Source organism: Pogona vitticeps, chromosome 2 (assembly GCF_051106095.1).
Source record: "Pogona vitticeps strain Pit_001003342236 chromosome 2, PviZW2.1, whole genome shotgun sequence".
In the NCBI taxonomy this organism is placed as follows: Eukaryota; Metazoa; Chordata; class Lepidosauria; order Squamata; family Agamidae; genus Pogona; species Pogona vitticeps.
Genome location: NC_135784.1, coordinates 172,338,571 through 172,352,217, shown reverse-complemented (window position 1 = coordinate 172,352,217; position 13,647 = coordinate 172,338,571). Strand labels below are relative to the sequence as shown.

Here is a 13,647-nt window from a genome sequence, read left to right as displayed (position 1 = left end):
CCCTGCAGTAGGCACTGATCCAGATCACCTCTGTTCTTAAGAAAAATCAGAGTACTATATGAGCTAAGCCTATCTTGGGATTTGCAATGGGAACATCTGTGATTTAGACTCTTCCTTGTTCAAGACTCCCTCTTTGATCAGAGCCTCATGTATCCTTTTTTTGTTTCAGTCTGAAGGACCAAAAGAACTTGAACTCTTTCTTTGCTGTGATGTTTGGGCTGAGCCACTCTGCTATCAGCCGTCTCTCTAGAACCTGGGAGGTAGGTTTCTGCTGTACAAGAGAGAGAGAAACCAGACTGTTCTCTGGAGACCATTGTGGAGAAGAGTCTGCTGGATCTCCTCCTTTCCATTTCAATCCAAGAGGCCAAACCCGTACTTGCTTCGGCTGTAATTCTAGGTGTGGGATATGGAGGGGAAGATGCAGGGTCAGATGAGTGTCCTGTGGACCTTCAGAGCTGTTGGAGATGTTCTGGATAGACATTCTAAATATCTGATAGGGCCAGCTCTTTCATTAGGCAGAGTGATGCAATCCCTTCAGGTGACAAGGTACTAGCATCTAACAGTGGCAGCCCCTTTTGAGCCCCTTGACCTTACTATTCTGTTAGAGCAGTGGTTCCCAGCCTTGGGCCACAGATGTCCTTGGACTAAAACTCCCAGAAACCTTCATCACTAGCTGTGCTGGCCAAGATTTCTCGAAGATTACAGCGAAGAACATCTGGGGACCCAATGTTGGGAAGCACTGTCTTAGAGAACAGAGCTGTTTATTCCATACAGGTTGGCCTCATCTCCCTAAAGATGTAGGAGAGGACCCTCAGAATCAAGAGCCATTTGGGTTGCAGAATGGAGGAAGGTGCCATCTCCTCCTACAATTCAGGCAGCAAGATCTCTAGGTCAGCTCTTACAGTTAACAAAGTTGAGTTGAGTTAACAAGCTAGGAAGGGGTTAAAAACTAGACAAGGCTAGAGGAGGCATTAAGAAAGTCACATCCCTCAACTCCCTCAATTGGGACATAATTTGTGGGAGGGAGGGCTGCCGGCCTTGCCTATAAGGTCATAAAACCTGGGAACAGATGTCAAGTTCTAGAATGGTGATGTCTTTGTTCTATTGGTATTGGTATTTATTAGGAGATCCATACTTAATAGAATGAGTCAGCTCAAGCTGACATCACAATACAATGAACTACTCGCCTGTTTCATCACATCTTCAGACTGTGGCTTACCACATCCTAGAGGATGAGCCCTTAGAAGTTGAGTGAGGGCTATGATGGTGAACAGCTGGAAGAGAAGTTGAAACAAAGAGTTCACACAGCGATCACTGGATGAAGAAAACTGGCTCCAAAAATAGGCTCCAGAGGATCACTGTGGCTGGCTGCTAAAGAGTGGGGTTCCCTCCTTGTTACTTTTCAAGCAATGTGGATTACATCACATGGACTATTTTTTTTTATGATCATTAAACATATTAATAATTAACAAGATAAATCTGAAAAGATGGAGCTACTAATCCAGTTACCAAGGCTTCACTGTCAATACAGAGCCCAGTTCAACTATCCTGAGTCAGAAATCCTTGCCGTCAAATAGTTTTCAGGAGTTCTGGATTGGCTGTCGGTGAAATTGTTTTTGGGCACTTGCTTGTCAGTTATCTCTTCCTTTATCTCTTTGATGTTGTAGAAGCTTCCTCATAAGACGCGAAAGCTATATGGCACCATGGAACGGATGCTGGTGAGTAAAGAGTCCAGTTGTTCACCCATTTGAAGGTGCCAGAACATGGTTTTCTTAATCATGCTTAGAGAGGACCCACTGAAATTAATGAGTTTGTTGACTCTAACCCACCATATCAGAACTATTAAATTTTGTCCAGAAAGTCAGGTATGTACACATTACACATGGCTGTGGATGAGATGTGTGCTGTTTATTAAAAAGTATGTTGTTATGTGCCATAAAGTCACGTCTGACTTATGGTGGCCCTATGGATTAATGAACATCCAAAAGCAACCATTATTAGCAGTGCAGTTCTTTCAAACTAAACCCTGAACCTTTCTTTATTGAGCAAATCCATCTCGTTTGGTTTTCCTTTTTTCTTATTGTCTTCAACTTTCCCTAGCATCACCGTCCTTTCCAGTGAGCCTCTTCTTCTCATGTTATATCCAAAGTATATTTTACTTTATTTTAATTATTAACATCATTTAAATTTAATAAAAGTTAAATGCAAGAAATAAGATGGAGAAAGTCTGCCAGTCACAGTTATACTACAGACACTGGCACATACTGCAGAAACATAGCAGTCTACTGTAGTTTGTTGGAGTTGTTTCTGTTTCCTATTGATTTTTATCTTGTTTTTTTTTTTTCTCTCCACGCAGAGGTAATCTAGCACTGAATTAGTATATTAGTGTAGTGACAAGCTGATCTAGTGCGAAACTTGGATATTTGTACCCAGAACCCTTCCTCTCCATTTCTTCCCAGGATCCTTCTTGGAATCATCGGGTCTACCGGTTGGCCATGGCCAAACTGGCCCCACCAATGATCCCCTTTATGCCCCTCCTTCTTAAAGGTACGGTAACATGCTTCTTATTAAGCCACTGAAGGAGTGTTGTGTTGATGCCAGATGACCAGCCCCTGGCCAGCAAGGGCTTGTGGTCCTGTAGGTTTCTTTTGGACAGAGACCTTAGACACGTTGGCTGCCCCACTGCAAGACAGAATGGATGACCTGCCCCAGCCACAGGTGCCAAGAAGGGGCCAGAATGTGTTAGGGAAGAAAGCTGTGCATCATGAAACTTGCCTTTCACTGCCCCCTGCAAGGTAGCCTTGCTCTGAAGAAAGATTCCATCACTGATCTGATTGTCTGGCTTTGGGGAACTGCAGTCAACAAATGAGCCATATGATGGGGGTGGGGGGGAAAGGCATCTTCCCTTTTGCCTCAGGGAACCATGCAATGTAGTGTTTCTGTGCTCACCACATGTACTGAAGAAGATCTAGTTAATGGCCAAGATAACACTATTGAAGGAGGCCACTTGTGGTCAAAAACAGTCTAATGTGTTAGTGTTTTAAATTTGTTTGAACTTTATCTGTATTTCATATATGTCCATAATTTTAAATTGTGCAGCACTCTGATCTGAATAAAGAAAACCTCAGGCGACATAATGTCTCAGTCCAGCCTGATTGGTTTCATATAATAATCGATGAATAATTTCTCCTTCCTTTTGCAGACATGACCTTCATCCATGAGGGCAACTGCACATCAATGGAGAACCTTGTCAACTTTGAGAAGCTGGTGAGTGAAGGGATGTGGCGAAGGGAGAACAGGGCAACTTTTCCATGGAAAGAGCTAGAGATCATGATCTGTTAGAGATCATTGCCATTTTTATCTGTTGGTGAAAACACGTTCCCTTTAAATGTTGAGAAGTTTGGAGAAGCCTCAAGGGTCCTTCAGTCGTGCAGACTTTGATGGCCTTTTTTTCGTCCACAAATGGATTATGTGGGAGAAAAACAGAGAGGGATCAAATAAATGTAATTAAAACCCATATCTTTACACAGCGCATGATCGCCAAGGCTGTTCGTCTCGTGCATCGCTGTCGGAGTCACCCCAATCGTAAGTGCAGAAGAATTGGAAGGGGTGGGAGAGAAGTGTCAGTAAGAGTGAGGTGAAACCGTAGTTGTACAGCAGGTAACAACATCCACTTCCTCCAGAAGAGGCCATTATGCCTGACTGCTTCTTTTATATACCTTTGAACATGTATTACAATTTGTAACTCACTCCACTGCTGATGATCAGGACAGAGGGAGTGGTATTTTTAAAAGGCATATTTGGGAGGATTTAATGGCAGTTACGACTTCAGGACTGATCTGGGTCAGAAAAGAGGATGAACTGGAGGGACCATTTCTTCAAACGTTTCTTCATTTGTGCCTTTTGAACAAACTGACTTTGCAATAAAAACTTTAAAATTGTCTTTGATAAGATGCATTGGGTTGTGCTGTGTATTTTCAATTCTAGGGACTCGACAGTTTTAACATGGGTTACTACTATAAAAAGGATATGAATGAAAAATCCAGGAAAGGTTGAAACACACACAATGAAAAAAGCTCAAACATGTTGCTCATGTAATGGCAAATAAATCAGATTGTTGCAACAGGACATTCAAAGGTAAAATAAATAGGATGAGATGTGCAGGAAAATGGAGGGATGGGCAGAAAAACCTGGGTGACTGGTTCCAGTGCAGCCATCATCCTTACTTAGAGTTACTGTGTGCAAAGTCAGAATAGCCATGATCACATCTAAGATCCAATGGAAGAGAAATGAAAGGAACATGCTTTTCAAGGGTTCTCCTATTACGGTGAGACATCCTGGCTGTAGGCGGGCAGGTTATGGTAAAAGGGGTGGAACAGTGGAAAGCATTTGGAAGAATGAATGTTCGTTGTAAAAAAAAGGGAAGATTTGGTAGTAGAATAACTTTCCATTTTTTTTCCTTTCTTTTCCCTCTTTCAGTTCCACTTTCCCCCTTGCGGAGTCGTCCTCAGCACCTTCTGGAAGAAGCACGGGCCATGCGTACCTCTACATGTAAGCAGATAATCATTCATTCCTAACGCCTGCTTTTTTCAACATAGAGGGCTGTCGTGCTAACTGTTTCTTTAGGAGCAAGGCAAGCAGAGCAGTGCTATAATCCTTACAGCGCCCCCCTCCTTTAAGCAATAGGAAGAGGGAGGAAGAAGACTTCTTGCTAAATTCCTGGTTGTCTCTTCCATTTCCTTGATCTCCCTACCTGATCTCAGATTTGTCACTCAACAGAGATTTACTAGCCATAGTACTGTCCCCCCCCTCCTTGTTTGAGAGCAGGCAGGATTCAGCTAGTATCTTTTTTTTTAAAGGCACCAAATAATGGAAAGTCTCTGTATCGACGTTGACCTCAGACATTAACTGAAAAGTGCCATAATACTAAATTCCACCCCCTTAAACAAACTAGGGAAAGGGGCGGGAGGAACCTTGTCTGTTGGGAAATACATTTTGCGTTGGAAAATGTTGCCACCGGACATATCCAGACAAACCTTAACTTGCCTGGATGGCGGAAAGAAACCCAGGTACGTTGAGGACCGATCAGGTGCCTTTTAGGAAGCAAATGCCCCCCCCCCGGAAAAAAACCTTGAGATCTTTTCTTTCCGTAGTTGCGGCCTTTTGATAACTTTTCTAGCTTACTTAGCTGAGAAATCACATGATGGACCACTCCTTTGCCTAGTCAGCTTTTGGTGTCTTTCTTTGTGTTGAAATTATCATATTTTCCCATGTATAAGACGCCCCCACGTTTCTAACCCAAAATTAAGAAATCAATATTTTAAACATAGAACACATTTTTATTTAGCAATTAGGCAAAATTTACATACCTGTACTGTCATATTCTGCATCACACTTTAACTTTATTCGGCCTCTGGGCTCAGAGCACTCGGGCATTAGGAGTCCCTGTTGCATCTGAGCACTGTTGCAGTTGGCTTGTTCAGCATCAGCTGACTTCAGTTCCATAAGGCTCATGATTGGATGAAGCTAAACCTCCTGACTGTAGAAAGCTAAGCCTCAGTGATTGGAGGCAGCCTGTTTGCAGAGGCCAAGGTATGGGCCATTTTGTTCTCTCCTCAGCTTGCTTACTTACTTACTTACTTACTTACTTACTTACTTACTTACTTATTTATTTATTTATTTATTTATTTATTTATTTATTTATTGGACTTATATACCGCCCCATAGTGCTACAAGCACTCTCCGGGCGGTTTACAATTTAATTATACAGGCTACACATTGCCCCCCCCCCCATTCTTTGTATAAGACGACTCTCAATTTTTAGTCTAATGATTTTAGGAAAAAGAAGTGTCTTATGCATGGAAAAATACAATACATATTTCTTCCCATTATGTCCCCCCCCCCTGTTTTTGTTTTTTGGTTTTTTGGTCAAAAATGAAATAATATTAAAAAGAACCCAAAACTTTGTGCCACCTTAAAGACTGCCTGCTATATTTTAGCGTGAGCTTTTGTAGCCAAATCCACTTCCTCAGACATAAGGAACCGTTCTAGGGAAAAAGCGATATTTTATTAATATGCAGGCAGTGTCCCTTCTGGAAATGCTCAAAGGAGTGCACCATACTACTCTTCTCATATTTAGTTTTAAGAAGAAAGTACAAGGGGAAATTAAAATCCTGACTCCCCTTGCTGCTCTCAGAAATGGACTTGTACACCCAATGAGAACTCTTTTCAGTTCTAAAGATTTTATGTGATTGCTATGGCAACCTATCCCTTCAGAAACCCTACTCCACAACATTTTCCCATCATAATATCTAACAACATGTCTATGTGTTTTGTTTTGGGCTTGCTTTTTAATCACATAGATTGTTTTGCATCATGTGAGGCCTTTCTCTTGGTCCCGCACCGCTTCACAGGTGCGCTTGGTGGGGACATAAGAGAGGTCCTTTCTCTGTCGCTACTCCCAGACTGTGGAACTCCCTCCCACAGGAGGCCAGGCTGGGCCCATCTTTGCTCTCCTTCTGCAAGCAGGCAAAGACCTTTCTCTTCAGGCTTTCCCTCAGTGACTGGCTGCCTGAGTGGGATTTTTAAACGGATGGCTGTGCCTTATTGCTTTGAATGTCTTTTTAGTATAGCTTTGGTTCACCATTTCTTAAAGTGATATTTGCTTCATATTTTTAGTGTTTCTATACTTACTGTTTTTGGCTTTATTGTCTCTTAATGATGTAAGGAGCCACCTTGGGTCCTTTTTAAGGAAGAAGGGGTGTGTGTGTGTGTGTGTGTGTGTGTGTGTGTGTGTGTGTGTGTGTGTGTGTGTGTGTGTGTGTGTGTGTGTGTGTGTGTGTGTGTGTGTGTGTGTAAAATTTAAAAAAAAACTTGCATAAGACTGCAAATTTTTGCACACAATGACAGATTATTCATCCATCCCCACTTTTCACAGAATGTCTTGTGGAACCTCATGTTTTCCCTGACATCAGCTTGTTTCCTTTTCAGGCTCAGAGCAGTCCCTCAGTACCCGGAGCCCGGCTGCTACCTGGGTGTACCTCCAGCACCTGAGAGTGATCGACAATCAGAAGGAGCTTTTGCGGCTCTCTCGAGACCTTGAATCCTGATGCCATGAGGAGTTCAGGCTCCTGGACCCAAGATGTATATACTGCTCATCCCCGGGCAAGAATGATCAAGAGGGGCACCTTCTGGTGGGATAGCCCTCGCTTCAAATTTGGACAGCGGGGGGAAGGATCCCAGGCTGACAGGAGAGTTTCTTAACCTCTGCCTGGCACCCTTGATCTTAATTCTGGAGTGAGGAAAGTAGGTGCCATCTGTGCCTCGGCCAGAGGAAGGATGTGCCAGCTGCTACGCTGATGCTTTTGTAGCCTACAGAGTTTCTGGTGGGGAACTGCAGGCTGTCTTATGGAACAGTCGGTGCTGCCTTATGGTAGGAGCAAAAGCTCCTGCTTCTTATCAGTGTTCAACAGGAATGTGGATTTTTTCTTTCTTTAAAAAAATCCCAAACTTCTGAGCAAGACTGGTGTTTGTATGTTTGGTGGACTGCAACTTACCTGATTAGGATTTCTCTCCTCACACAGCCTGGTTCTTGCTGGTGAAGAGTGCTGTAGGTCCGGTGTGGAAACCATGTGCCTAGGGTCATCATTCCTAATCTACGTTGGTCCACCAAAGCAACGGAAATTACACCCAGGACTGGCTCAAGACATTTGGTTGCCTGAGGTCAAGGCCAAGAGGGCAACTCCTCTGTCCACCATGTACAGAAGCCTGCTGGACTGGCATATTTGGCTCTCAACATCAAGACTGGTGGCAGGGCTGAGTTCTTGGCCACACCTGAAGTGGCCCATGTGCTGAAAGGCCCCAGAATGTGGTGCTCCTCTTTCTCTTGTCTCCCCAAGCAGAGAGAAATGGTGGGAAGACCAGGAAGACCAACATTGCAGCTCTCAGTAGCTGCCAGCTGTCTCTCTTTCTCTCTCACACACACATGCACAAACAGGGATATATTTAAAAAAGTCAGGGCAATCGTTTGGGCCATAAGGAGGAGTGGAGGAAAACATGTTTATTTTTCAGTTTTAATATGAATCAAATTATATTTTTGGAACTAGAAGGAAAACCAGAATGCAATTCCTCTTCACTTTTCATGTTACTCTGACTTTTGAGATGCAGTTTTTCCAGTTTTAAAAAGTGTGCAATGTGTGTATATTAGGAAAACTTTGTACAGGGTTACATACTTTTGAGACAACAATGCCCTGGATTGTAAGTCTTAAGGAAAATTGTTTGAAGGAGAAAATTTTCTCTGGTCCAGTATTATAGTTCATATCCTGACATGTTTTTCTTTACAAAATGTTAAAGAGGTAGATTAAAATATTATCCCTCTTCCATCTATGTAGGTATCAGCAATGATGCATTGATTTCCCATTAAGAGTCCAGTTGTTTTCCTGTTATCATTCAGTGGTGGTTTACCCACACACCACCAAAAACCAGAGGATACAGAAGTTAGGATAAATGTTTTCTTATGTGCCTTGTGAAGAATTGAGCAATGATAATAAGCAAATGTTCTAGTTCTTTTCATCTTTATTTTTTGTGAGGAAATGTGTGCATCTTGACAATTGAGTTCAGTTTAGGGTTTCATTCTGTTTTGTTTTTAAATCAAAGAACTAAACTGGATTTAATTCTCATTCATCGGCATTGGATAAATTCAGGAGGTACAGCTGTTCCCAAGCTGAAGAGGACCTGCTGCACTTGCCTGCTGTGTAACATTTTAAATATGAGAAGCTTGTCAAAAGAATAAAAACAATAAGCAGCACCACAAGCTTACAATGGATTCAACAAAAGGTCTGGAGTAGAGATGGGGACAAATCAAAACAATGGTGATGATTAGTTTTGATCTGTTATTCGTCAAGGTTAACAAATCAACGAATATGAATATACAAATATTCTTTGACCAATCTGTTGATTTGTCTGCCCTTGAAATGGATATAACACTGGCCCCCGATGATCTAGAGACACCAGATTTGCTGGGAAGCTTCCTCAGATGCCTTTCTACAACTCCTGAAAGTTTGGTGAACATTGGATCATGGACCCCTGGGTTATATACTCACAAAGAGGACCCCCCGGGAAAGCTCTCCTCAGTTACTTGGAGACTCCAGAATCACAACGGAACTTCCTATGTCTTTCCCCAACACGTCCACCAACTTTGGTGAAGATTGGATATTGGAACTCCGAGTTATCCACCCACAAATTGGGTCCCCCCCAGGAGAGTTTACCACACCGCATAGAAGCCCATGACATTGAGGGAGTTATATTTATCCCCAGCAGAATGAGAGGTCCCTTTGGCAGAGACAGGCATGAGGCATCGAGTTTGTCGTCAGCTCAGCACAACATTACATTTGCCAGTGAAGTAGAGTTTGCCCTCAGGAGGACTGGAGGCAAGGAGGTATTTGGCAGCACAGCAGGCTTTTTGGCTCCGTTGGGCACTGAGGAAGTTGGCAGCAGGAAAACAGGCTTTTTTGGCCCCATCAGGGCACTGAGGTAAGTTGGCAGCAGCAAAGTAGAGTGTGTTGCCCCATCAGGCACTGAGGAAGTTGACAGCAGGAAAACAGGCTGTCGAAAACAGATCAGCTCTGCAATCTGAAGCCGGGCGATGGGGCGACAAAGATGCTCATTTAGAACTAGAAAGCTGGGGATTGCAATTTGGCTGCTGAGACTGCCCGGATATGATAAAGATAGCCCTCGGAGGTTTTGGGGGGCTTAGACAGGCCGACCGCCTTGGCATGGGTTGAAAACCAGATGAGCTCTGCCGTCTGAAGCCGGGCAATGGGATGATGCCTGGACAGGCTTTGGGTGGGGCTGAGACAGGCCCTCTTTGGCATGAGGGATGCCCGGACACTTAGGAGACTCACCTATCCATCCATGTCTAACTAGACTTGCTGTCAACCTTCAAAGAAAGATGCTTGTGTTGAAAACCAGACAAGCTCTGCCATCTGAAGCCAGGGCACTGAGGGAAAAGGCAGCAGGAAAACAGGGTTTTTGGCCCCATCGGGGCACTGAGACAAAAGGCAGCCACAGGAGACTCTGGTTTTCTTCCTCTGCAACATCATTTTTGCCCGCAAAGTTACTTAAGTTTGTCCCCAGGAGGCAACTGAGGTTGTCAAAGCAGCAGCAACAGCAGGAGAATAGGGTCTGACTGCAAGATGCTACTAACAGCGGTTAATCAGGGTGGCTGCTGGGCTTCTCGAGCGGAAGTTCAGCAGTTCGAATCCGTGCAATGGGGTGACCTGAACTCTTGCCCCTTGTTCCTGCTTCTACCTACCCACTGAGTTAAACTGCTGCTGAGCCACTAGGCTTGTTGATAGGAAGGCCTGCGGACTTTGGAGCACTATGTTGGTATGGGATGGCTGAACAGTCATTGGGTGAGGCAAAGCCTGGCCCTCTTGGCATGGGAATGCCCGGACAGGCTTGAGGGGGCAAAGGGAAAAGGAAGAAGCAGAAGCAAAAGGAAGGAAGCAAAAGGAAAGAAGACTGCCTTCTTCAGTGCAAAGGTAGTTCAGTTTGCCCCCAGGAGGCAACTGAGGTTGCACAACTGCAGCAGTAACAGTAGATGAATAAGGTGGTGCTTCTAATGTAATGGTGGTTAATCTATGGGGCTGCAGGGCTTTTTGAGCGGAAGATCAAATCCATGCTGAGCTCTCATAGTTTGTTCCAGGTTCTGCCTACCAGGGGCAGTAGGAAGCTGGAATGAACAGCCAGGAATTAGGAATGAAGCCTGAGTGGACTTTGGAGCACTAATGTAGCCCTTTGAATAAGCTGGCAGGAAAGAACTTGGCCTGATGAGCCAACTTCACCCAGCAGTTAAGATTTCGAAAGCCCTTGGCCCGATTCTTGGCACTGAATCAGTAGGCAAGCCCAAGGCAGCTGGAGAGGGATGCAGAATTTGGGGCCAACATGGCCCAAGGAGGCTGGAAATGATGCCCAGTGAGGTGGGGGGGGGATGCCCACACAGGTTGCACATAGCAGCAACATAGACTGTGGCACTGCGTGTTAAACTGCTGAACCACTCAGCTTGTTCATTAGAAGATCAGCACTGCAGTTTAAATCCATGTGACAGGGTGAGCTATGTCCTGTTGCTTTTCACCCAGCTTCTGCCAGCCTTCTGAAGCAGTAGAGAAGGCCAGGAGACCAGAATGAACAGGCATGAATAATTGGAATGAAGCCCAAGAAGGCTGGAATCATGAAATACATATAAATATGCATTTCCGAGATTTTTCAGAATAACTGAATCAGCGGATACTGATCCTGGCGATAGGGAGGGGCATGTCACACACAGCACATCTCAGGAGGAGGGAGCACATTGGTCAGGTTTGGGTAGGGCTGAGCCTGGCGCTCTTGGTATGGGGATGCCCAAGGAGGGTAGGACGCTGAAGTCAGCAAGCAGCATTTGAAAATCAAGCCTGAGAAAGTTGGAATGAGCACGCAGGCCTTCTGGAAGCGGAAGGAACTGCAGGACATGGAAAGTTGTCATGTAGCCAGCAATGTAGTCTTTTGGAGTGGACCCATTGGGCACTGAGGAAGTTGGCAGCAAGGTAAACAGTGGCACTGCGGGTTAAACTGCAGTGCTGCTGAGCCACTGGGCTTGTTACAGGCCATCTGTATTGTCCATCTTGGTATGGGTGACACCTGGACAGGCTTGGGGGGCAGAGCCCAGCTCTTGGGGAATTAGTAGCACCAACAGGAGAAAAGGGTCCAAGCCTGGTGCTACTAATGGCGGTTAATCTGTGGGGCCATGGGGCTGTTGGAAACAGATGCTCTGCTATCTGAAGCCATGCAATGAGGTGATGGGGCAATGCCCGGACATGCTTTGGATGGGTCTGAGACAGGCCTAGAAAACTCAACCCCTGTCACTCACCAGCAACGTCTAAGTAGACTTGCTGAAACCTTCAAACAAAGAAAGATGCTCATTTAAAACTAGAAAGCTGGGGATTGCAACTTGGCTGCTGAGACCGCAGCCAAGTTGATATAGCCCTCTGAGGTTTTAGGGGGCTGACACAGGCTGGCCCTCTTGGCATGTTCAGGATGCCAGGACCAGCTTTGGGTGTGCCAACTTCCAAGAGGCCTGGCTGGCCCTCTGGCCACATTTGGGGATGGGGATAGGATTTGAGTATGCTGGTGCTCTAGTCATGTCTGGGGGTGCCAGGACAGGATCTGAGTGTGCCAAGAGGGTTGGCTGGCCCTCTTGTCACATTCTGGGGCGCCAGGACAGGCTCTGGGTGTGCCAAGAGAGGGTTTAGGCTTGGATGCCAAGAGGGTCGGCCTGGGTCCGCCCCAACCAAAGGCTGTCTACATGTCACTCTATCACCATATCACCTGGCTTCAGATTGCAGAGCTGATGTGGTTTAACCTGTGCCAGGCAAGAGTTCTCTCCTCCCAGTCAGGGAGGCAGAAGGTGGAAAAAACAGCCCGCCAGGACTATGTAACCCAGCAGGCAGTTAGAGAGGCAGAGGGTGGAAAAAACAGCCCGCCGGGACTATGTAACCCAGCAGACAAGCAGGCAGGAGTTCAACAGTTCTTGGCCTGCTGGTCTGACTTGATCCAGCAGGCAGGCAGGTACAACTTGGTTGGAAATTGCCCCGAGGAGGCGATTGGAATCAGCAGCTGGAGTTCTGGGGCAGGTTTACAGACTGGCAGGAAGTAGGCAGGTCTTTATTTTTCAGGAGGACTGGAGGGTGGGCAGGCGGACACAGGCAGGCAGGTAGTGTGTTAAGGGAAAGACTGTCATTGGAACCCTACCGTTTTGGTTTCAGTGAGGGGAAGCCCAAAAGGGGAAGGTTCACCTTGATGAACAACAGTCTCTCCACAGTAACAGGATCCAAACATGAGTGGCATGGTCCGAGTATTTCTCCAAGATCGGAAAATGCGCTCACTCTGGACGCTGGTGGGGGAATGGAAAGAAAGTCCATGGCCACATTGGATAACTCCATCCATATGACTAGTTTCCTAGCCCAGTAATGGAGGGGATCTGACTGGTGGGGCTGAGGGCGCTCAGCCAGATATCCCTGCACCATTATCTCTGCCGAATCCTCAGCCAGCTGTCTTTCCTCTGAGGCAAATGCCAAGGTCACCACAGAGCTCCAGTAATGTTGGTGGTGAATGGAGCCTTCGCCAGATGAAGTCCTTCCCTGTAGTTCGGTCAAACCACCCTGACCCTTGTGGCCTGACATTCCGGTCGCCCCACACAAGCATTGCACTCCCAACGCCCTGCAGACCTCAGTGGAGAGCTCCATTCTCCACTCCTCGAGGTCTGAGGTGCATGCTGCCAAGCCCCCCTTGATTTGAGCATCACACAGGCAGGCCATGCGGTAAGCTCTGTCGCTGTAGACAGGATGGAGTCGCTTCTGCATGCCTGCCTGCAACCTCTTCACCAAACCCCTGGTTTGTGGGCGGAGGGAGGATCCTGGTGCCACAGCAGTCTCCAGGGACTGATCAAGGGCATGAATCAGGGGGATGGCCTGCCCCAGTCTTGCTGTATAACCACACAAGATGTCCGTGGTTTCCAGGAAGGGCTTGAGCACCTCCACCATCTGGGAGAGGGCCGGCCAATCCATGGCACTGATGCCCACCTCTCTCCTCCCCAGGCAGAATGGGCATGGA

The 13,647-nt window shown here is 46.0% G+C and overlaps 1 protein-coding gene across 3 annotated transcripts in view; it reads left to right on the top strand.

Moving 5' to 3' along the window:
• RAPGEF3 (Rap guanine nucleotide exchange factor 3) overlaps window positions 1-8,806 on the top strand; it is an 84,938-nt gene extending 76,132 nt beyond the window's left edge. For all 3 annotated transcript variants that reach the window (XM_020779016.3, XM_072991248.2, XM_020779022.3), the window contains exons 22-28: window positions 170-260; window positions 1,668-1,718; window positions 2,460-2,547; window positions 3,203-3,267; window positions 3,531-3,585; window positions 4,480-4,551; window positions 6,991-8,806. In XM_020779016.3, coding sequence (XP_020634675.3) covers window positions 170-260; window positions 1,668-1,718; window positions 2,460-2,547; window positions 3,203-3,267; window positions 3,531-3,585; window positions 4,480-4,551; window positions 6,991-7,109 — 541 coding nt within the window. In that variant the 3' untranslated portion in view covers window positions 7,110-8,806. The remainder of the gene's footprint in view (window positions 1-169; window positions 261-1,667; window positions 1,719-2,459; window positions 2,548-3,202; window positions 3,268-3,530; window positions 3,586-4,479; window positions 4,552-6,990) is intronic.
• The last annotated feature ends 4,841 nt before the right edge of the window (window positions 8,807-13,647 follow it).